Below are 19,822 nucleotides of genomic sequence, written 5' to 3' on the forward strand. Positions count from 1 at the left end.
CCGCGGAACTCCGCCCTCGGCCACGCCTCTTCGGCCACGCCCCCGCAGAGCTCCGCCCCTTCGCCACTGGCCCCGTCCTCCCCGAAAAGCCCCAAACCGCCCCAAATCCGCGCCCCGGCAGCCGCCAGCGGAGCGTGGGGTATCAACAACTCTCCCCGCCGTTTATTTCAGGAAAGCAAAACTGTACAAAATGGCCGCGGGGGGTTCAATCCTCCTCCTCCTCCTCCTCCTCGTCCTGGTTGATCTGGAAGTAGCGCAGCTCGTAGCTCTCCTTGCTGTTGGCCACCACGCGCAGCCAGTCCCGCAGGTTGTTCTTCTTCAGGTACTTCTTGGTCAGGTACTTCAGGTATCTGTGGACAGGGGGGCCCAGAGCGGCTTTGTACCCCCGGATCTGCCGCAGCACCTCCCGCCCCATGAACCCCCACACGGCGCTCGCGGCAAACATGTCCCTGGTCCCCACCTCCAGCAGCCACCAGCACGTCCCGGCAAAGCTGCACCGGGGGAATCGCATCAGCAGCTCCCAGGACGCCCTTACCCCCCCGAGGCTGCGGCCACACACATTTCCACGCCACCGGGTCAGCACACCAGGACGGCAGGTAACGGCTGCCGGTGCCCGCAGGGGCTGCTGGCACACACCGGGTACGGCACCGGCACCGAGAACCCCCTCAGCCGTAAGGCGGGTGCTCGCGGAGCGGGGCGCCGCCCCAGCACCCCACACACGGCTCCTGTTCCCAGCGCTTTAGACCGGGGCTGCCTCCCGTGCCACCGCTGCCACAGCAAACACCGCGTTTAACGCCACACAAAGGACCGGCAGCCCTGAGAAACTAGCAGCACAACACACAGTGAAAGAGCTCAGCTGTGCATCGGCCGCTAAACCCTGCGCTGGGCGTCCTTTTGGCTGTGCCCCCCGGCCACCCACCCACCCGCCTTCCGAGCAGGAACATCCACGTCTCTCACAGATCGTTCCGGCACCAGCAGCTGCTGCACCAAGCGCCGCACCGTGTTTAACCCAGAGTCTTGGCACGACTCCTGCACAAAGACATCCCTGTAGCACCGCGCCCGCCTGACCGCTGGGCTCCTGCCCCTGTGCCAGCGATCCTGCCAAGAGCCACCGCTGCCGGCGCCACCACCGAGTGGCCTCATGGCCATGACCTGCACCGGTGGGACCAGGGCTGCCCTGCCACCTCACCTCTTTGAGAACGGGACCTCCGACGTGACGGTGATCTTGCTCTTGCTCCTCTCGATGGTCACCACGCCCCCGCCCAGGTTTCCCGCTTTGCCGTTCACCTTGATCCGTTCCTGCAGGAACTGCTCCTGCAAGACAGGGACGGCACCGCTCAGCCGGGGCCGCCAGCTCCTGCCGGACAAGGCCCTCACAGCTCGGCCGTGCCCGGCGCTTTGGCTTCTTGTTAGAGCTGGGAGGATAGAAGTGCTGTTACGTCGGCGGGCAGAGAGCTGCCCTCCCGCAGGCCGGGAGGCTCCGAGCCTGCCAGCACCTTCCACAACTGACCCAACCAGCGGCAGCGAGGCTGCCAAGCCCAAAAGCATCAGACCAGTGAGGCAGGGACACGTTTCCTGCCTTCCCAAGGGACAGCCAGGGAGGCGACGGCTGCGTTATGATCCCCCGAGGCCACCTCAGCCCCGCACTTCGAACTGGAGCACAGTTTGAATGAAAAGAGGCTCGTCACAGAGCGCCTGCCCTCGCCGTTCCTCACCGCCAGACAGAAAACTCCCCGCACGAGGGATGGACAGTGACACTGTTCAACCGTGGGGAAAACGCTTGTGCTTGAACTAGCAAGCGTTTAAACCCAGCAAGCATGTGGGCTCAGCAGCGCCGGGCTCTTTGTCCGCAGCTGCGCCGTGTGCGGAGCACGAGCAGGAGCGGGAGCGGGGCTGCACCGCGCCCGCACCCCCCGGCCGCCCCACTCACGAAGTTGGCGGCGTCCATGATCCCGTCCTCCACGGGGTGCGTGCAGTCCAGGGTGAACTTCAACACCTGCTTCTTTTTCTTGCCACCTTTGGCCGCGGCCTTCTTCTGCAGGGGAGAGAGAGCGTGAGGGGCCGCGCCGGGCAGCGGGGCTGCCGCGGGATCCGGGCTGCAGCGGGGGGCTGCCGCGGGATCCGGGCTGCAGCGAGGGGCTGCCGCGGGATCCGGGCTGCAGCGAGGGGCTGCCGCGGGATCCGGGCTGCAGCGGGGGTCTGCCCCGGGATCCGGGCTGCAGCGGGGGTCTGCCCCGGGATCCGGGCTGCAGCGAGGGGCTGCCCCGGGATCCGGGCTGCAGCGGGGGGCTGCCCCGGGATCCGGGCTGCAGCGGGGGGCTGCCCCGGGATCCGGGCTGCAGCGGGGGGACCGGGAGGGGACCGGGCCGGGGGAGCGGAAGGCGCCGAGGACCGGGCCGGGGCGCGGGAAGGGCCCCGCATGGCCGGCGCTGGGCGGGCCGGGCCCGGAGGAGGCCCAGAGCCGGGCCCGTCCCCGGGCGGGGCCGCGGGCGGCAGCAGCCGAGGCGGGAGGGGCGGCGCGGGGCGCGGGGGCCCGGGCGGCGCGGGCCCGGCCGCGCACTCACCACGGGCGCCATGGCGGCTGCGGAGAACGGGCAGAAAGGGAGCGCCGGCCGCGCGCGTGCGCCGGAACAGCCTCGGGCGGCCACGGCGCATGCGCCGACCCCGCGCCCACGCTGCCGCCGGGCTGCCTGACATAGCCGAACGACGAGAGCGTCGATGGCTCCCGGCCCCGCCCACGCACGCCTCTGCCGCTCCGCGAGCGCAGAGTGCTGCCTGGCTGCGCGCGGTGGGCGGGGCCGGGGAAGCAGGGCGGGGCTTCAGGCTGTGTCGGTGTTTGGGGCGGAGCTTCGGGCTGGGGCGGGGATTGGGGCGGGGTCGGCGAGAAGTGAGTGGGGTCGGCGAGAAGTGGGCGGGGAGCGGGGGGCTCGGGGCCGCTGTGCAGCGCGGGGCGCACCCGGGTGCTGCGGGAGCGCGCGTCCCGGACCCGCTCACTGCCCTGGGGAGCAGCCCCGCACCCCCGCTGCTGCGCGGCCCGCGAGGTCATCCCTGCACCCCGCGGTGCTGTGCTGCCCGTGGGACACACGTGTCACTGCCCGCAGGGTCGCCCCTGCACCCCGCGGTGCTGTGCTGCCGTGGGACACACGTGTCACTGCCCGCAGGGTCACCCCTGCACCCCGGCCGCCGCACCCTCGCGTCCTGCGGCCATCCCCACGGGCGCCAGGTCCGCGCAGCCCGTGTCCCCACACCCGCGGGCTGGCCCTGCTGAGCACACCCGGCTATTTTTGGGCCGCAGTGCCAGGGGCCCCGCGTCACGGGGGCGGCCGGGCCCGGCGCCTCGGTGTCGGCTCCATTGCCGCCGGTGCACGGGGAGCAGCAGCGGCGCAGCCCGGCAGAGCTCGGCACGGCTGAGCCCCCGGCGTGCAGACGGGGAGAGGTAAAGCCTTCGGGGGATGCTCCCTCCTGGGGCCACCCGTTCCTGGGACACCCCCCACCCCTGTTCTGGGGACGCTCTGCTGCAGGGGACACCGCACCCCCGGTGACACCCCACCCCAGGGGCTGCGCCTGCTCTGGGGGACACCCCACCCCAGGGACCACCCCACCCGGCCCTGCCGCCCCCATCCTGGGTGCCGGGCACGTTCAGGGCAGCCTTGTGCCGCGCTGCTCATCGCCTAAAAATAGGCAGCTCCTGGGCCCCGCGGCGGGACGCGTCCTTCCCGCGCCGGCCGCGGGGCCGGCAGGGAGCGGGGCTGCGGGGTGGCACGGGGGCCGCTCTGCCCCGCAGATGGCCGGCGGCATCTTCTCCCCGCTGGGGAGCTGCTCGGAGCTGGAGAAGGCCAACTGCCACCCGCTGGTGTGCCTGCTGTGCCACGAGCCCTACCAGCACCCCTGCCTGCTCGACTGCTACCACAACTTCTGCGCCAGCTGCCTGCGGGGCCGCGCCAGCGACGGCCGCCTGTGCTGCCCGCTCTGCGGGTAGGGACACCGTGCGCGGGGACACCGGGGCCGGGCGTGCCGCCCCGGCAGCCCTGGGCAGGTGTCCCCATCCCTGCCCGTGTCCCCGTGCCCGTCCCTGCAGGCACCCCTCGGTGGTGAGGGGGGGCACAGGGCTGCCCCCCGTGGACCGGCTCCTGCAGTTCCTGGTGGACAGCTCGGCCGACGGCGAGGAGGACGTGCAGTGCGCCAACTGCGACCGGTGCTGCGCCAAGGCGGTGAGGGCAGCGGGACAGACGGGGCGGGCAGGGGACCCCCGCCCCTGCGTGCCACCAGCCGCCCCCCTCCCACGCAGGAGCTGGACACCATGTACTTCTGCAACACCTGCGGGCAGCCCCTCTGCGCCCCTTGCCGCGAGGAGACCCACCGCGCCAAGATGTTCGCCCGCCACGAGATCGTCTCCCTCTCCAAGCGCACCAAGGACATCCACAAGAAGTGCCGTGAGTCCTGCGCCAGGCTGTGCCGCGCCAGGCTGCACCGGCTGTGCCGCGCCAGGCTGCACCGGGCTGTGCCGCGCCAGGCTGCACCGGCTGTGCCGCGCCAGGCTGCACCGGGCTGTGCCGCGCCAGGCTGCACCGGCTGTGCCGCGCCAGGCTGCACCGGGCTGTGCCGCGCCAGGCTGCACCGGGCTGTGCCGCGCCAGGCTGCGCCGCCCAGCACCCTGTCCCTTGCAGCGCTGCACGAGGAGCCCTACATCATGTTCTCCACTGAGAAGAAGTCCATGCTCTGCATCAACTGCTTCAGGGACATGCAGGGGTGAGCAGCCCCGGCCCCGCACCTGCCCCGCACCCCGTCCCGCCCCGTGCCCTGACGCCCGTGCCCGCAGGGAGAGCCGGGCGCACTGCATCGACATCGAGACGGCGTACATGCAGGGCTGCCAGCGGCTGGACCAGGCGGTGATGGTGGGCAGGGGCTGGCGGGGCTGGGGGGCGCGGGGCTGCCCGCGGCGCTGCAGCTGCCCCTGCCGCAGGCTGTGAAGGAGCTGCAGACCTCCACGCGCGAGGCCATCGTCCTCCTCAAGGCCATGATCGAGGAGGTGCGCAACAGTGCCAGCGAGGAGGAGGCGGCCATCAACTCCCTCTTCGGCCGCATGCAGGTCGGGGTCACCGTGCCCTGCGCCCACGGGTGCCCGCTGGGTGGGCACGGCAGAGCTGGGGTGGCAGGAGGGGACCGGGGCGGGCGCAGGACACGGGGGGCTGTGCCATTTGCAGGAGCAGCTCTCCGAGAGGAAGAAGACGCTCCTGAAAGCTGTGCAGAGGTGAGGGGCCCGGGCCGAGCGCCCTCCCAGGGGCGTCCCCCTCCCGGGCGCGGGGGTCCTGGTGCCGAGGCTGAGCCCTGTCCGCTCCGCTGCAGCCAGCACGAGGAGAAGGAGAAGGCGTTCAAGGAGCAGCTCGCCCACCTGGCCTCCCTGCTGCCCACCCTGCAGGTGGGCTCTGGGCTCTGGGCACGGGCCGCGCTGCCGCGGCCCCCAGGGGCACCGCGGTGACAGCTCCGCACACACAGGTGCACCTGGTGACCTGCTCAGCCTTCCTGAGCTCCGCCAACAAAGCCGAGTTCCTGGACCTGGGCTACGTGAGTGGTGCTGGTGCTGGGGGGCGGCTGGTGCACCCCGCCGCGGTGCTGGTGCCGGGGGACGGCTGGTGCACCCCGCCGCGGTGCTGGTGCTGGGGGGCGGCTGGTGCACCCCGCCGCGGTGCTGGTGCTGGGGGGCGGCTGGTGCACCCCGCCGCGGTGCTGGGGGGCGGCTGGTGCACCCCGCCGCGGTGCCGGTCGCCCCTCACCGCACCTCGCCGCTGCTTTCCAGCAACTGATGGAGCGGCTGCAGCGGATCGTGAAGCTGCCGCACCGCCTGCGGCCGGCGCAGACCAGCAAGGTAGAGCTGAGCCCCTGCCCACGGCGCCCACGGGCGGCCCCGGCTGCCGGCTCTGCCCCGGCCCCACCGCGCTCGCCCCCGTTTCGCCCCCAGATCAACAGCGAGTACCGGGCAGAGTTCGCCCGCTGCCTGGAGCCCCTGCTGATGCTCAGCCCCCGCCGCTCCGTGGTGGGCAGCGCCGGCGGCATCGGCCCCGGCATCGCCAGCGCAAACATGTGAGGTGCTGCGATCGCACCCAGGGCTGGGGCGCATCCTGTCATGCATGTCCCTGTGTCCTGTGCCGCACACCGTGCCGCACGTCCCTCTTGGCATCCCACCGTGCCGAGCTCGCCCTGCTGCTGCCCTTGAGCGTGTCACCTCGGCGCGGCGGGGGCGGCGCGGGCACAGCTGCGCTGACGAACGACAGGCACGGGCTTCAAGTGACACTTCTGGGAAGCGGGGCTGGAGGGTGGGCAGGGGGGTGCCCGGCGAGCCTGCACCCCGCTCCCCCTGCCCGACCGCGCTCCCCGGGGCTCTGGCACCGGCTCCCGCTCGCCCGCGGCGCCGCAGCCCCTTCGCCCACCACTATTTTTATCAGAATTTCAGGGAAGTGCCCGGCCGTTCCTCGCCTGGGATATATTTAGGCCCATTGATGTCACGGTGGTGCTGGCCCTGCCAGGCGCTCCCGGCAGGAGAGGACAAACAGGCGCTGCCGCCCATGGGGACCGCTCCTCACCCCCGGCCGGGCTCAGCACCGCGGGGCTGAGCTCCTGGGGCTGCCGGCGCGGGCAGGGGAGCGCTGCACGGTAGGACCGATGGCGGTGGGGCAGGACGGGGAGACTGCGGGACAGGGCGAGACACGGGGCAGCGGCACCCGCCAAGGGGCCGGGAGATGCCGGCGGTGGGGGAGCCGGCCGCATCCTTCCCTCTGGAAACGTGCCGAGCTCGGCTCCTGCCTTGTCCCCACCATGGCCAGTCACAAAGCTGTGGGCGTCGGGAGAGCCGTCCGTGGAAACGTGACTTTCAGGGCGGCATAAGGTGCCTTCGACTGACCCCGCGTGAAGGGACAAGTGGGGCTGGCGCGTCCCCAGGCAGCCCAGGGCGAGGGGCCGGGGGCTGAGCCGGCAGCACCGTCCCTGCCGCGGCTCGCCCGCAGCACTTCGCTGTCGCCATCTCCACGCAGGCTCCCCGGCGGCCAATGCTCCAAGACCCTCATGGTGCCCGGCTGCCCCCCCGGCGGCGATAAAATGTCCACCAGCCCCATGGTGCGGAAGCCAACAATGCACCGGTACATCAGCACCAAGGTCCTGCTGGCCGAGGGGCGCGAGACCCCCTTCGCCGAGCACTGCCGCAACTACGAGAACACCTACCGGGTAGGGAGCGCGGGTCAGGATGGGACGGGGGGGACGGGACGGTGCTGCTCACGCGGCGGCGCTGCCCCTGCCCCGCAGATGCTGCAGACGGAGATCCAGGGCCTGAAGGACCAGGTGCAGGAGCTGCACCGCGACCTCACCAAGCACCACTCGCTCATCAAGACGGAGATCATGAGCGAGATCCTGCAGAAGTCGCTGCAGATGGACGTGCAGATCGCCGCTCACTACTCCGCCGTGGAGATGATGCGCAGCGTCTTCGAGGAGGTGCGTCCAGCAGAGCAGGGTCCCTCCGCGGCGCAGGGTCCCTCCATGCTGTGCCGCAGCATGCTGCCTGGCTCCCTCTCCCTCTTCCAGGTCTGGGAGGAGACGTACCAGCGGGTGGCAAACGAACAGGAGATCTACGAAGGTACCGATGACCCCCATCCCCGAGCCCCCTGTGCCAACCCAGCAGCCGTGGCCGCAGCCCGTCCCCTCGCCCCCAGCCCAGCTCCACGACCTGCTGCAGCTGCGGCAGGAGAACAGCTGCCTGACCACCATCACCAAGCAGATCGCGCCCTACGTCCGCTCCATCGCCAAGGTGAAGGAGCGGCTGGAGCCCAGGTGAGGGGCGCGGGGGGGCTGCTGGGGCTGGGAGAGCCGGCCCTGGCTCACACCCCCCCGCAGGCTGCAGGAGCCATGGGAGCCCAAGGAGGAACAGGCGCAGATGCTGCTCAAGATCTGCGATGGCAGCGAAGCGGCACCAAGGTAGGAGATGGTGAGCGGCCAGAGCCGAGTTCCCCCTGCGCCCTCCCCAGCTGCGCCCACCGAGGTGCCTCCCCCTCCCCAGGGACGCCCCGTCCGGCAGCACAGCGGGCGCTCCGGCCGGCCCTGGGGAGCGCTGTGAGCCCGGCCCCCCCGGAGACCCCTCCCCGGAAAGCACAGACTGCTGCGGGGGCCAGCAGGGAAGCGGGGCCGGGAGCAGCGCCCGGAAAGAGCTGGTGCCGTAGAGCCTGAGAGTGCGGAGCCGCCCGGTGCCCGGAGCCATGTCCCGGCTGTCGACCGCGCTGCGCCGCGAGGGCAGGAAAACCGCCCGGTGCAGGGCCCTGCTGTGGAACGTGCCCTAGGCTGACTTCGTTAGTCTGAAAAAACACTTGTCCTTGCACTCTCCCTCTCGTGTGTTACAAGTGAAATAAAAGGGTGCGAGTGTACGTGTCCGCTTGGCTCTGCAGCTCTGGACAGAATCGGACTCCCGGCGCCCGCCCTGCGCCTGCGGAGCTTCAGGCGCGGGCCTGGCGAGAGGACGAGGTTAAGAGGGGCTGTCGGTGTCGGAGCACCAGGAGGGCTCCGCGCGGCTGGCTCGGGAGTCTCTCCCTCTCTCGGGTGGGAGCCAGCGCTGCCGCAGACCAGCAGCGAGGTGCATTTACTGCAAAGAACACCTGGAGAAAAAGACCCGTTTCCACCCTCAGCTCACATCAAAGCCAAGTGACACCCACTTTGTCTGTTTGTTCCAAAGGATGCTTGGAGTTCACAGCAGAAAAAAGCTACAAAAAATGTTGTTCAAAGTTACCTCTCCCGGGGCGCGCTGGCTACAGCAGGTCACAGCCCCTCCGAGCTGGAAACACCATCGGCAGAAGACAAAGCAGCAGTGCAGGCGTCGGGCCGGCGCTCCGTGCAGAACACGCTGCGGAACACAACGCGAAGCTGGCGGAGGAAGCACCGTGCACCCGCTGGGAGATGGAGAACTCACCCGCCCGGCGGCTCCAACGCGCGTTCTGGAAACCCACCGCCAGGATTCCAGTTCCAGGGACGTCACCGGCACCTCAGCGGATCCCCAAATAACCACCAGACAGAAGTTGGCAATATCTTTTCTTGTTTTTTATAAAAGAAAAAACTAACCCAAAGCAATTTCCCTCCGTGCCCCTTTCCTGAGCCGTACCGCAGCCCTGTCCCCAGGGAACAGCGCCGTCCCCAAGCGTGAGCTGACGAGCCATTCGTCTCCGTTCCAGCGAGGAAGAATAACGTAAAACTCAAGAAAACAGTGCACCTCTTTGGTATATAACGACAGAGTAAGTTATACCACAAAGCTCGAGTAGGAACCATTTCCAAAATGGTAACGTTTAGAATAGCATTAGCTAGCCAAACTTTTGTCCCACCTGGGGAATTTCCCCAGCAGCACCTCCCAGTGGTGCCGACATCCCAGGTTTTGCCCGGCAAGGCAGGCAAGGATCTCGAGCGCCTGGCAGGTGCGGTTCTGTCCCACCCCAGGCCCCTGGGATCTCTGCAGGACGGGGGGGGACTGGCGGGGTAGGAAGCAGCGTGATTTGGAAGAGGGAACAGAGGTGGCGGGGTCAGCTCGGGAAGGCAGCGGCTGGAACGGCACCTCCGGCGCCGGCAGCCGGTGGGGGGGAGCAGGCTCGCTCTCCCGCCGCGTGTCGGAGGCGCTCGCGGTCCAGCGGCACGAGGCGAGCGGAAAGGGCTCCCTGTGGCCAGCAATGCCAGGGAGAACCTGAGCAGTGGAGCTGGAGGCCGCGCGCCAGCTCACGGAGTCGGGCCTGAAGAGATTAAAGCCACGAGACTGGCTCGCAAGGTGAAAAAGCTTTAAAACCAAATCATGCCACAGGAACAACCCGCTGACCCGCGCCCTTCCTGTTCTCCGGAGAACCGGTCCGGAGGCGTTTCGGTATGATTCAGCTTCTGCAGGTAGGAGAGTTCGGTTCTCTTTAGGGTCACTACAGGCAAAGTTATCTGGAAGATCCCTGAATGTGCAACAAAGGACTTATCTCAAGAAGGATAAAGGAGCTTCTGATCTGGTAGTGACCTGGCAGCTGCCCAGCTCTGCCACCCTGCGGCAGCTCCTCCTGGGCAGCCGGGAAATCCCGAGGAGCTGCTCCAGGAGCCCCGCGGCGCCTGGAGCCGCGCGTTCGCTCAGCCAGTCCGGTCTTCTCCCGCATTACAGTTCCACTTTGACTCCTTTAATAAAAGGGAGACCTGATGGCACCTTCCGTTTGTACTCCAGGTACTCTTCTCCAAAGAAGTGAATGAGCGTGATCTCCTCCTCCTCGATCCGCTCCCTGAAGAAGCGCCAGGACGCCAGCGCGTAGCCCACCACGCAGATGGGGTTGCACAGTAACACCTGCGGGCAGACGCGGCCGTTAGCGTCCCCTTCCTCCAGACACCGCGGCCACCCGCCCCCACAGGCTAATTGCCCTTTGTTAAGTTTGCCATGAGATCTAAGTGCTCTGCAAAGAAAATAAAAGATCCCAGCGCCTCCTGGGGAATTTCATTCCAGAGATAAATCAGCTTGTGAGGAACCAGGCCCGCAGGCAGCTGCTGGCTTCTGTGGGCCCAGCTCTAGAGCCCGTGCGCGGCCGCAGCGCCCCACGTGCAGCCTTCACGGTCCCTCTCGGGAGAAATAAACCCAAACGCCAAGCACGGGAAGAGCACAACAGAGGCAGCGCTGAGCTACAGCTCAACCACAGCCGCTGCCCGCTCCCCGGGCCAGGGCCCTGGCTGGCATCCTGTGACGGGTGCGTGGCCGCATTAAGAAAGATACGGGGTATACGACAAAAGCATCTGAGCGCATCATATACGGTACCTGTGTTCCAATACTCCAGTAAAACCATCCCACGTAAGACGGGTGCCGGAACCACCCGTACACCCCACTTGTCACCAAAGTATGAGTATCCGATTTCTCGTTCTGAACGATGTGGTTGAAGTTGGAGCCAGCGGTGAGCATGGCCGCCTTCCGCAGGCAGTCCCCGACGATCACCATCAGCAGCCCCACGGTGCTCAGCCAGGTGATCTGCTTCAGCTCTGCAGGGAACGCGGGCGGGTCACGGCAGGTCTGCACACACCAGGCCCGCCTGGGTGAGCTTCCCCCATCTCAAAGTGCAACAGGGTGTAAAACACAACCAGCGTTCCCTGCCCTGCCGTCCCACCACCAAAACACATAAACAGTGTCCCCTGCCACGGAGCCACCCCCGATGCGGAGTCCGTACATCCGCGGCAGCGCCCAGCTCTACAGCATACAGGGGGCACTACCTCCGGCCCCCCCAGACCAAAACCGAGAGGCTTTGAGCACAGAGCGGTTAAGGCGGTGTGGAGCGCGGCCCCGCCGCGGCTCGGTCGCATCACAGCGCTCTGCCACGGGCCGGTGGCACCGGGGGCCGGGCAGCCGACCTGGGAACAGCAGCTTCTCCAGCGTGAACTCCACCCAGGAGGAGAGCGCGGCCAGGTTGTACTCGAAGCTGTGGTTGAGCAGGAAGGAGTCCAGCGAGAGGCTGCGCGGGTTGTTGATGGCGGTCACCAGGTACTCCGAGTAGTGGAAGAGGGAGAGGGAGCACATGTACCTGCGGGAGGGAGCCGCGCTGAGCCGGCTGCGCGCCCACCCGCCCGCCCGCCCGTCCGTCCCTCCGTCCGCCCGCCCGTCCCTCCGTCCGCCCGTCCCTCCGTCCCCCCGCCCGTCCCCCCGCCCGCCCGCCCGTCCGTCCCCCCGCCCGCCCGCCCGTCCGTCCGTCCCCCCGCCCGTCCGTCCGTCCGTCCCCCCGCCCGCCCGTCCGTCCGTCCGTCCCCCCGCCCGCCCGTCCGTCCGTCCGTCCGTCCCCCCGCCCGCCCGTCCCTTACCAGCCGAAGTGGCGCCAGGCGGAGCGGCCGGCGCTCAGCAGCAGCCCGCAGCCGAACGCGAAGCCCAGGAAGCCGGCCCGGACGGCGATCTGCGGGCAGAGCGGGGAGAAAACGCTGCCATGGCCCGCCGGAGCCTTCCAGCGGGCCCGGCGGCCCCCGCCCGCCACCCCGGGGCCGCCCCACCCGCACCCCCGGGCCGCCCCGCACCTTGTAGAGCGGCCGCGGGTACAGCAGCAGCAGCGCCGCGTTGACGGCCGCCGCGTGCAGCGCCAGCGCCAGGCGGCCGCGCAGCCCCGGGGCGGCCAGCAGCGCGGGCGGGGCGCCCAGCGCCAGCGGCAGCGCCGCCACCGACGCGCCCAGCAGGAACGCGCCCAGGCTGGCGCGCGCCTCCCGGCCCAGCCGGCCCCGCCGCGGAGACGCCGCCGCCATCATGGCGGCGCCCGCCCCGCCCGCGTCGCCGGGGAAACGGCCGCGCGGCTCTCGCGAGAGCCCCGCCCCGCGCAGGCGCAGCGGCCCCGGCAGCGCCGCTCTCGCGAGACTTGCGGCGCGCAGGCGCAGCGGCCGCGGGCGGGGCCGGGAGCGGGGCGGGGCCGGGGCCGGGGCTGGGCGGGGCTGGGCGGGGCCGGCCGGGCGGGTGGTCCCGCCGGCTCCGAGCTCCTCTCGGGCGGCTCGGAGCTCAGGAGCTCCCCCCTCAGCTCCTGCTCCCCGGCTGAACCCCCCCGGTCCCGTCACACTCGTGCTCCAGCCCTAAAGCTCCTGAGCCAGAATTGCTGCTGCTTGGGAGAAAGAATAAAGAAAAAGCTACACCCATTTTCAGCCAACGACAACAGACTTTAATTATGCCACAGGATTCCTTGAATATAATAACTTAGATGTGCACAAAGAAACTACCTAGAGATGTCAACGGGATGGTTCAAGACATTCAGTACGGCCCGGGGCGCGCCCCGCCGCCGGTGCCGTACGCGAGCTTTGGTGTGCGGTCTGAGGACATACCGGCGAGTGGAACACAGCATCACAAACGCCTCGCGCGTCCCTCGAGCCGCCGCGCGCCCACTGACGGGACTGAAAACGGGGCTCACGGGGAGAGGGGCGAGCGGCCGGGGCCGCCCCAGAGGCTTCTGGGCGCTTAAGCCACCTAAAGCACAAGGTCTACGGCGTTAAACGGATCGGCGGCGAAGCGGCCGCGGCTCTGGCGGCAGCGGGGGCGGGCGGAGGCGCGAGGCCGGACACGACGCGGACGGGAACCTGGACGTTCGGCGGGGCGGCGGGGCGGTCACTGCCGGGCAGCCTGCTGCACCTGCGCCTGCCGCTTGGCTTTCGTCTGGAGGTACCGGCCCTTCCCCTCCTCGAAGCGCCGCTTCTCGTCCTCCGTCTCCGTCTGCCAGGGACACAAGGAAAGCGAACACGCCGGCGTCAGGTGCGGGCGGCGCCGCTCTGCCACGCCGCGCGCTGCAGGCGCGTGCGGGGGAAACGCGCCTCCCCCACGGGAAACAGAGCGAAGCCCGCGCTCCGTGAAACGCGTGTTTTGACAGCTCATCACAAAATACTCAGGTGCGCACAAAAGCAGACAGCAGGAGGGGACATGCACGGGATAAAATATTAATAAAGAAACAGCCTCCAGTCAGCGGCACTGCACCAGCGGCACTGGAGACAGACCGGAGGGCTGGAGCGGGGATGCAGCGCGGGACAAGGGCCGCTGCGGGTCCCCTCCGGTGTGTCTCAGCGTGGGCAGGCGGGGAAACGGCAGAGCCTGCGCGCAGCCCATCCTCAACCGTGAGCAACAAGAAACCCCAGTGCCCACATCAGCAATTTTCAAACAAGAAATCTCAAAAAACAACCCTGACGCCTGCTCTGGAAAGCCTCACTCATGCTCCTATTTTCCTGCCAAATAACTGGAGGGAGGAGAATCTGTTGGACAGAACATCTGGTTGCGTGTGCCCCAGGAGGAGCAGGAGCGGGGCTGGGAGCTCTTACCAGCAGCTGCGGGACGGGCAGGGGCTTCCCCTCCTTGCTCAGGGACACGTAGGTGAAGAAGGCGCTGACAGCGCGGTACCGCTCCCGGGGCTCGTCCACGAACGGGTCGGCATCCACAAAGACTTCGATTTCCATGGATTTATTGCTCGTGAAGGTCATGCGCCCCGAAATGGTGATGACACTGCCTGCGGAGCCGAGAGGGGCCGGTGAGCAGGCGGCCCCCGCTTCTGCCCGGAGGAAGGGGTCCCGCATCTTTTATGCTTAAGCCACATCTTAAGCAGAGCTGCTCAGCACAGGAAAAGTCTAACAGGGACTAAATTGCTCTGCCGGCACATCCCGAGCACGCAGCCAGGGGAGCCGGGATGTGGCACCGCGGAGAGCCAAGTGCCCACTGCCACCCCGGTACCTTTTTTGATTTTCTCGTGAAAGTTGATGGCGTCCACTGAGGCGGTGACAATGTTGGTCTTGCAGTGGCGGGCGGCCACAATCCCAGCGACCTCGTCCATGAGCTTCATGGTGACGCCTGGGGAGGGAGGCAGAGGATGAGATCTGGGGAAAAGCCACACAGATGGGTAAAGCCTTTGCACCGCCAAAGCTGCACCAGGGAGCTGGACTGGAGACTGAATCCCACCCGCGGGAAACCGCTGGTACCAGCACAGAGGCTCCTGTGCAGAGTACCGTCAGGGTGACATCCTCACAGACCTGGGCTTAAGACTTAGGCCAGCTCTGGCTCTTCTAAATGTCTCTGAGCAAAACTCAGCCTTGGAGGGCAAGATCAGTCCCACAAACCTCCAGCTTGGGCAGAGCTCTGAGCCACATTGTTGGTTTGGTTTGGTTTTCTTCCTTTTAAGAACACAGATGACCAACAGCATCCAGCGTTGTCCCAGCCCTTGGTGAACGCGCCTGTCCCCGGGATCACGGCGCAGGCGCCGCCCTGCCCACCCGGCACGGGCACTGCGGCCAAGAGGAGATCCCTCCAGCAAACTGCAGTGCCTGTACTCCGGGTGCTTGTAATCTGGGATTTGCAGTTTAAGTGATGATTACAAAACTGCAGGATTTACAGTTCCGAGTATGTCAGTTTTGGGGGTCTTTTTTAAGCATAGAAAAAGAAGCAGCTTCTTTTTTGTCTCAGCTGAAGCGATGCCAAGCCGTGCAGATGGTGGGAAGGGGCCTGCACACCTTTAGAGGCAGAGCCTGCATCCCAAAAACACCGCGATACACGAGGTGCTCTCAAACGGCGCTCCCGCCCCGGGAGGGACCGCAGCGGCGCCGCTCACCTCCGTGCACGAAGCCCAGCAGCGTGCAGTCCGACGGCCCCACCAGGTGGATCAGGCTGGACTGGCTGTAGCCCACGGTGTGCGGCTCTGGGTGAAAAACAGCAAAGCGAATCTCAGAGCTGCTCGGCCAGCACTGTACCCCACCGCACGCCGCCGCCTGAAACACGGAACTGTGGGGCCGGCCTGTGCAAAGCTGGACTACGTTCAAACCAGCGTTTAAATTGGCCTCGAGAAGTCCCGAGAGCAGAGGCTGGTGGGCTGCCACCTCCCTCCAGCGCCCACCCATAAATCTCATTCCAGCTCAGCTTGCTGCGTCTGTTAAAGCTTTAAAAGCCTGAAAGCAAAGGGGAGTGAACTAGACAGACCGTACGCACTCCCTCCACCAGCCGCAGCCAAATCCCCTTGAACCTGACGCTTTGCAGCGTCTCCCAAGACCCACACTGTCCCCCCAGGCCCCACGGCCGCCAGCCCTGGCACACGCTGGTGAGATCTGACTCGCCACTAAATCCAGGCGACAGAAATCGCGCCCTCTGACTGGCAGCAGAGGAAACCCGCCCTCGGGGACAGCTGCGTTTTCCGTTTGGCCGGAGATGCCAAAGGTGCTCGGTGCAGGAAAAACCAGCCGAGCGCCTGAGCGCCTGGCATCCCCTCCTCGGGGACACCCACGTGGCAGCGCCCGCAGGGCCTTACCTTTTGTCTGCCTGTCTGTGAGCAGAGAGAACAGAGGGGAAAAAAGCATTTGAACAACTTTGATCCTGCATCAGCCCCGCAGCAATCCCCATGCACCACCTCCCCGCCTCTGCCCGAGGACGCGGCTGGTCCTGGAGGCCACCGGCCACTCAGCCCTTCGGTTCACCAGCAGCGCTGCCACCACGTTTCCAGAAGCCGGGACAACGCTTTCGGTAGGAACGGGATCCCCAGAGATCCCCCAGGGAGAGCAGGAACCGCACCTGCCAGCCCAGCAGGGACCACAGGTGCCACCACAGCTCCAAAATCCTCTCCCCAAACCCACCGCAGGGTTTAAGAGCACACGCTCGCAGCCACGGGTGCCCAGAGACATCCAGAGCTGCCTCGGGGACAAGTTTGGCCTCCCAGCACTGCTGTGACATTCCCGTGGGCCACACACCATCCGTGTTACCTGGGTTGATGACGGGGAAGATCACGTCACCGTTTCTCTGCTTAGTTTCCAGCCGATCCAGCTTTTGCTCCTCATAACGCTTCCTCCCCTCGTCCTCCTGCTCCTTTCTCGCATACTGGAAGGAAAGGCGGCGACACCGGGGTCGGCAAAGCCACCAGCACAGCGGGCGTGCCGACAGGGCCGGGCTAGCACCTGGAGGAGCTGAGCTCTGCTATGTGGGGAGCAATGTGAGCCGTCCTACCTGGATAGGGGGAACCTCGAGGACCTTGTTCACGTTCTTCAGGGACAGTGGCACGTACCACAGCGTCGCCTTGTTCGTCACCTTCTTGGCCCCTGAAGGAGAGTGGGACAGAGGGTGACTGTGCCGATGGCACGGCTGCGGCCCGGGGCCGGCCGTGTGCTGGCGGTGCTGCCGGCACAGGCAGCCCCTTCCCCGCTGGCTCCCGCCGGGGTCCGGCTCCGAGCGGATGTGACAATGCACTTTTGGCAAGGCAATCTGGCAAGGAGCTGGTTGCCACAGCAACGGCAGGAAAAGGGCCTTTTTCAGGCTGAAGGCAGCCACAGGCAGCAAATTAGGCAGGAGGAGCTAAGGGCAGGTTTTTCCTTTCTTTGCTAAAAACAATCAACGGAGCCGTAATCCCCGGGGAGCCTGTTTGGCCTCCCCTCCTGGCGCCCACCCGCCCCACCGCTCCCAGCACTCCCAGTGAAAGGGAAGATCTCCCCTTGCCCGACGCTGCCGGCTCCATGGGCAGAGCGTGCGGTCACCGCCATGTCACCGTTACTGCTGCAGTTTTGGGACAGAGCTACTTGTGGCCACCCACCTGTTAAAATGTTTTCGGACATGACGTTGACCTGGACCTCCACGGAGTGCCGGGAGGTGTAGGTGATCTCGGCGCTGACATTGGCCACCTCGCCGATGCACACTGGGGACAGGAAGTCCGTCCGCTCCACCCGCGCCAGCGCGGCCACGCAGGGCTCCTGGGGACAGCGGCACAGCGAGGGTAGCAGCCGCGGCCACGCCGCGCGGGCCCGCGGGACACCGCGCAGAGCTCCCCAGGGCTGGCCCGTGCCGCGTGTGGCTCCGGCACTTCAACCTCCGCCTTATCCGCCAAAAGCCGCGCTTCCTTCCCCGCCTGTAACTGGCGCCAGGGCCGCCTCTGCCTCACCCTTTGCAGGAGTTAACAGCAGCATAATAAAGTTTCTGGTAATGACCCACCGTTCAGTGGGACGCTCTGGCAGCGGTCTGCAGTCTGCACACAGGAGCACGTGGTTCCGGTGTGTGTGGGGGTGACGGGGGAGGCCCAGGTGGGCCCGGGGACCCCCTGCTTCCTGCAGACCCTCAGGGCACGGCGGGGGGGCTGCAGAGCGGCCGAGCCAGAGCCCGGCGGGCACTCTGACAACTACTCACCCCGGCCTGGGAGTTGCAGTGGCGGGTGCTGATGATGGCTCCCGCCTCCTCTATCATCTTCAGGATGGTTCCTCCATGGACGTTCCCCGCAACGTTGGCATCGTCGGGGCGCATGATCCTGCCGGGAAAGGGACACAGGAGCTTGCACCCCCCGCCGCAGCCCCGGGCCGGGGCCCGGTGCAGCCCACCGGGGGCACCGCTACGGCCCTACCGGATGAGCTGCTGGGCCATTTCCCCGCGGTGGTGCCGGCAACGTCACCGGCACTGCCGGCGTGCGGCTTCCTGCGAGCGGCGGGGAAACCGCCCAGATGACGGCCGGGGGTGGAAGGCGGCACCGCTGCCCCGCGGGGCGGCCGGCGGGGACCGCACCTGCCCCCCCCGGCGGCAACGGCCACCGAGCGGCACGTGCCACCGCGCGCCCCGGCGGCAGCTTCTACCGGAGCGGCAAATATCCGCCCGGAGGAGGCAAGGCGAGGCACGGCGGCGATGGGGCGAGGGCTGTGCGCCGGCCCAGCGGGGAGCCGCGCTCCGGCAAGGCGGCCATGCGGGAAAAGGCAGGAGAACCGGGCGCGCCCCGCCCGCTCACCGGCACGGCGCTGCGCCCGGTGCAGGCAGCGATGCTGCTGCTGGCAGCGTGACCAGCGCAGGCAGCGCTGCTGGTGCCGGCGGAGTGTCGGTGCAGGCGGCGCTGCCGGTGACCGCAACGGCGCAGGTGGCACCGTCGGTAGCATCCCCGTTGCAGGCGGGTCCCGGCCGCAGCGCCCGCCCGCGGCCCCCCAGCCCGCCTGCTCTCCCCTCTGCTCCGCCATGGCAGCGGGCGGCGCGGCGGGGCCGTACCTGGAGACCTGGATGGCGGCCGGGCCCGGGCCCGGGCCCTCGGCCCCCGGCTCCGACATGGCGGCACCGGCGCCCCACCCGCAACGGCGCTGCGGCAGCGGCACGCCTGGACACGCCCGCCCCGGGACACGCCCCTCGCGCCTCCCCATTGGCGGGTAGCGGCTCGCCACGCCCCCGAGGCCGGCAACGGAGGCGGAGCTGCGGTGCTGCTCGGGGGCGGAGCTCCAGTGCCCAGGGGCGGAGCTCCGGTGTTGTCCGGGGGCAGTGCATGCCCCCCCGGGGACACAGGTCCCTGTACCCGCTCTTACTCCCACGCCCGCTGCTCCGTGCCGTGCCCAAACTGGCCCCGCGGAGCATCAAGGCGCTACCGGGGAGGGTCACCCCGAACCCCCTGCCATGAGCCCATAGCGGCCGGAGGATGCCTATTACCTGCCTCGCCGGGCACACGGCTGTCGGCAGGAAGGCTCCCCGCCTTCCCCGGTGGTGGCGTCTCTCTCCAGTTGGGAAAGAGCTTCGCGGGGCGCCCGGGGTTTGCGGGACGGGCGGAGGCGGCGGCCCCGAGTAACGGGTGATGGATCGTGCCGGGCGCGGGCGGGGGTCGGGGTCGGGACAGAACACGGCGACGCTTCTGCGAGAGGCGCTTGGGGCTCCGCGGGCAGACGGGGCGGTGAGGGCGGCCCGGGGGTCCCGGGGCTCTCTCCTCGCGTATCTCGGCGGCGGCGGGAGGCGGCGCGGGGCTCGGCGGGGACGCGGTGCTGCAGCGCTCCGGTACCGGCCGTGCCGCTGTCCGCGGTGCTGAGCGCGCGAGCCGCCGCTCTCCGCGGTGCTGACGGCGGAAGTGCCTCCTCCTGCCCGCTGCCGGTGCCCGGGGAGGCCGCCGCCGCTTCCCGCTCTGCCCACGGGTCCCGCCGTCGGTTTCCGCGGGCCTACCCTCCTCGCCGCTCGTCCCGGCCCCCCCGCGAAGAGAGGAGGCAGGGCAGAGCGCCCGGCATCCCCTCCTGCCGGTTTTGCCGGGGCCGGCGGGCACACGTCGGGGCTGCCGGAGAAGCCCAGCACCGCCGCGGTGGCGGGCGGGGGAAGGGGACACCCACGGGGCGGAGCGGGGAGGCAGCAGCTTCCCAGGACAGCGCCGGCAGCCGGGGACCGGAGGCTCTCGGGGTCCCGCGGACCGTCCGCAGGCTGGCAAGCCCGGCTGCCCTGGCAGGGGCCGGCGTCGGCGGCCTGGGGTCCCGGGCAGCGGCAGCGGGCAGCCGCCGCGCCGTCGGGAGGGGCGGGCGGAGGGGCGGCCCCGGGGGAGGAGAAGGAGGAGCCGGCGGGACCGGGGGCCGGCGGGGTGGCAGCGCCACGCAGTGCCAAGCGGCGGCCGGG

At 68.5% G+C, this 19,822-nt stretch overlaps 3 protein-coding genes across 13 annotated transcripts; 1 reads left to right on the forward strand and 2 right to left on the reverse strand.

The window, feature by feature from the left end:
• Window positions 1-140: 140 nt before the first annotated feature.
• Window positions 141-12,254, reverse strand: RPL22 (ribosomal protein L22). 3 transcript variants are annotated; one of them, XM_082070051.1, is made up of 7 exons: window positions 12,028-12,254; window positions 11,821-11,909; window positions 11,377-11,546; window positions 10,793-11,010; window positions 1,931-2,035; window positions 1,190-1,314; window positions 141-350 (listed from the first exon to the last, which is right to left on the reverse strand). In XM_082070051.1, the coding sequence occupies exons 1-7, from the start codon at window positions 12,250-12,252 to the stop codon at window positions 206-208; spliced, it is 1,077 nt and encodes a 358-aa protein (XP_081926177.1). In that variant the 5' UTR covers window positions 12,253-12,254; the 3' UTR covers window positions 141-205. The 3 variants fall into 3 exon arrangements, with proteins under 3 accessions (XP_081926177.1, XP_081926176.1, XP_081926175.1); XM_082070049.1 differs by lacking the exons at window positions 141-350; window positions 1,190-1,314; window positions 1,931-2,035 and adding an exon at window positions 9,232-10,330; XM_082070050.1 differs by lacking the exons at window positions 10,793-11,010; window positions 11,377-11,546; window positions 11,821-11,909; window positions 12,028-12,254 and adding an exon at window positions 2,565-2,700.
• Window positions 3,284-9,106, forward strand: RNF207 (ring finger protein 207). 8 transcript variants are annotated; one of them, XR_014185808.1, is made up of 18 exons: window positions 3,284-3,436; window positions 3,785-3,975; window positions 4,079-4,211; window positions 4,289-4,433; window positions 4,668-4,749; window positions 4,820-4,895; window positions 4,964-5,089; window positions 5,205-5,251; window positions 5,347-5,419; window positions 5,497-5,565; window positions 5,798-5,866; window positions 5,960-6,081; window positions 7,029-7,218; window positions 7,297-7,482; window positions 7,573-7,624; window positions 7,701-7,795; window positions 7,882-8,611; window positions 8,711-9,106. XR_014185808.1 is itself a non-coding variant. In XM_082070045.1 (18 exons), exons 2-18 carry the CDS (start codon window positions 3,785-3,787, stop codon window positions 8,202-8,204), a joined length of 1,782 nt encoding a protein of 593 aa, XP_081926171.1. In that variant the 5' UTR covers window positions 3,284-3,436; the 3' UTR covers window positions 8,205-8,341. The 8 variants fall into 8 exon arrangements, 7 of the variants coding, with proteins under 7 accessions (XP_081926171.1, XP_081926170.1, XP_081926165.1 ...); XM_082070045.1 differs by lacking the exon at window positions 8,711-9,106 and having other exon boundaries at window positions 7,882-7,962; window positions 8,160-8,341; XM_082070044.1 differs by lacking the exon at window positions 8,711-9,106 and having other exon boundaries at window positions 7,882-7,962; window positions 8,045-8,243.
• A 376-nt stretch (window positions 12,255-12,630) lies between the features above and the next one.
• On the reverse strand, window positions 12,631-18,587 carry ACOT7 (acyl-CoA thioesterase 7). 2 transcript variants are annotated; one of them, XM_082070102.1, is made up of 9 exons: window positions 18,455-18,587; window positions 17,618-17,735; window positions 17,031-17,187; window positions 16,451-16,542; window positions 16,210-16,324; window positions 15,072-15,158; window positions 14,201-14,317; window positions 13,795-13,979; window positions 12,631-13,198 (listed from the first exon to the last, which is right to left on the reverse strand). In XM_082070102.1, the coding sequence occupies exons 1-9, from the start codon at window positions 18,511-18,513 to the stop codon at window positions 13,094-13,096; spliced, it is 1,035 nt and encodes a 344-aa protein (XP_081926228.1). In that variant the 5' UTR covers window positions 18,514-18,587; the 3' UTR covers window positions 12,631-13,093. The 2 variants fall into 2 exon arrangements, with proteins under 2 accessions (XP_081926228.1, XP_081926229.1); XM_082070103.1 differs by lacking the exon at window positions 18,455-18,587 and adding an exon at window positions 17,829-17,970.
• Between the last annotated feature and the right edge of the window lie 1,235 nt (window positions 18,588-19,822).

Source organism: Streptopelia decaocto, assembly GCF_964273445.1.
Source record: "Streptopelia decaocto genome assembly, chromosome: 20".
Classification (NCBI taxonomy): Eukaryota; Metazoa; Chordata; class Aves; order Columbiformes; family Columbidae; genus Streptopelia; species Streptopelia decaocto.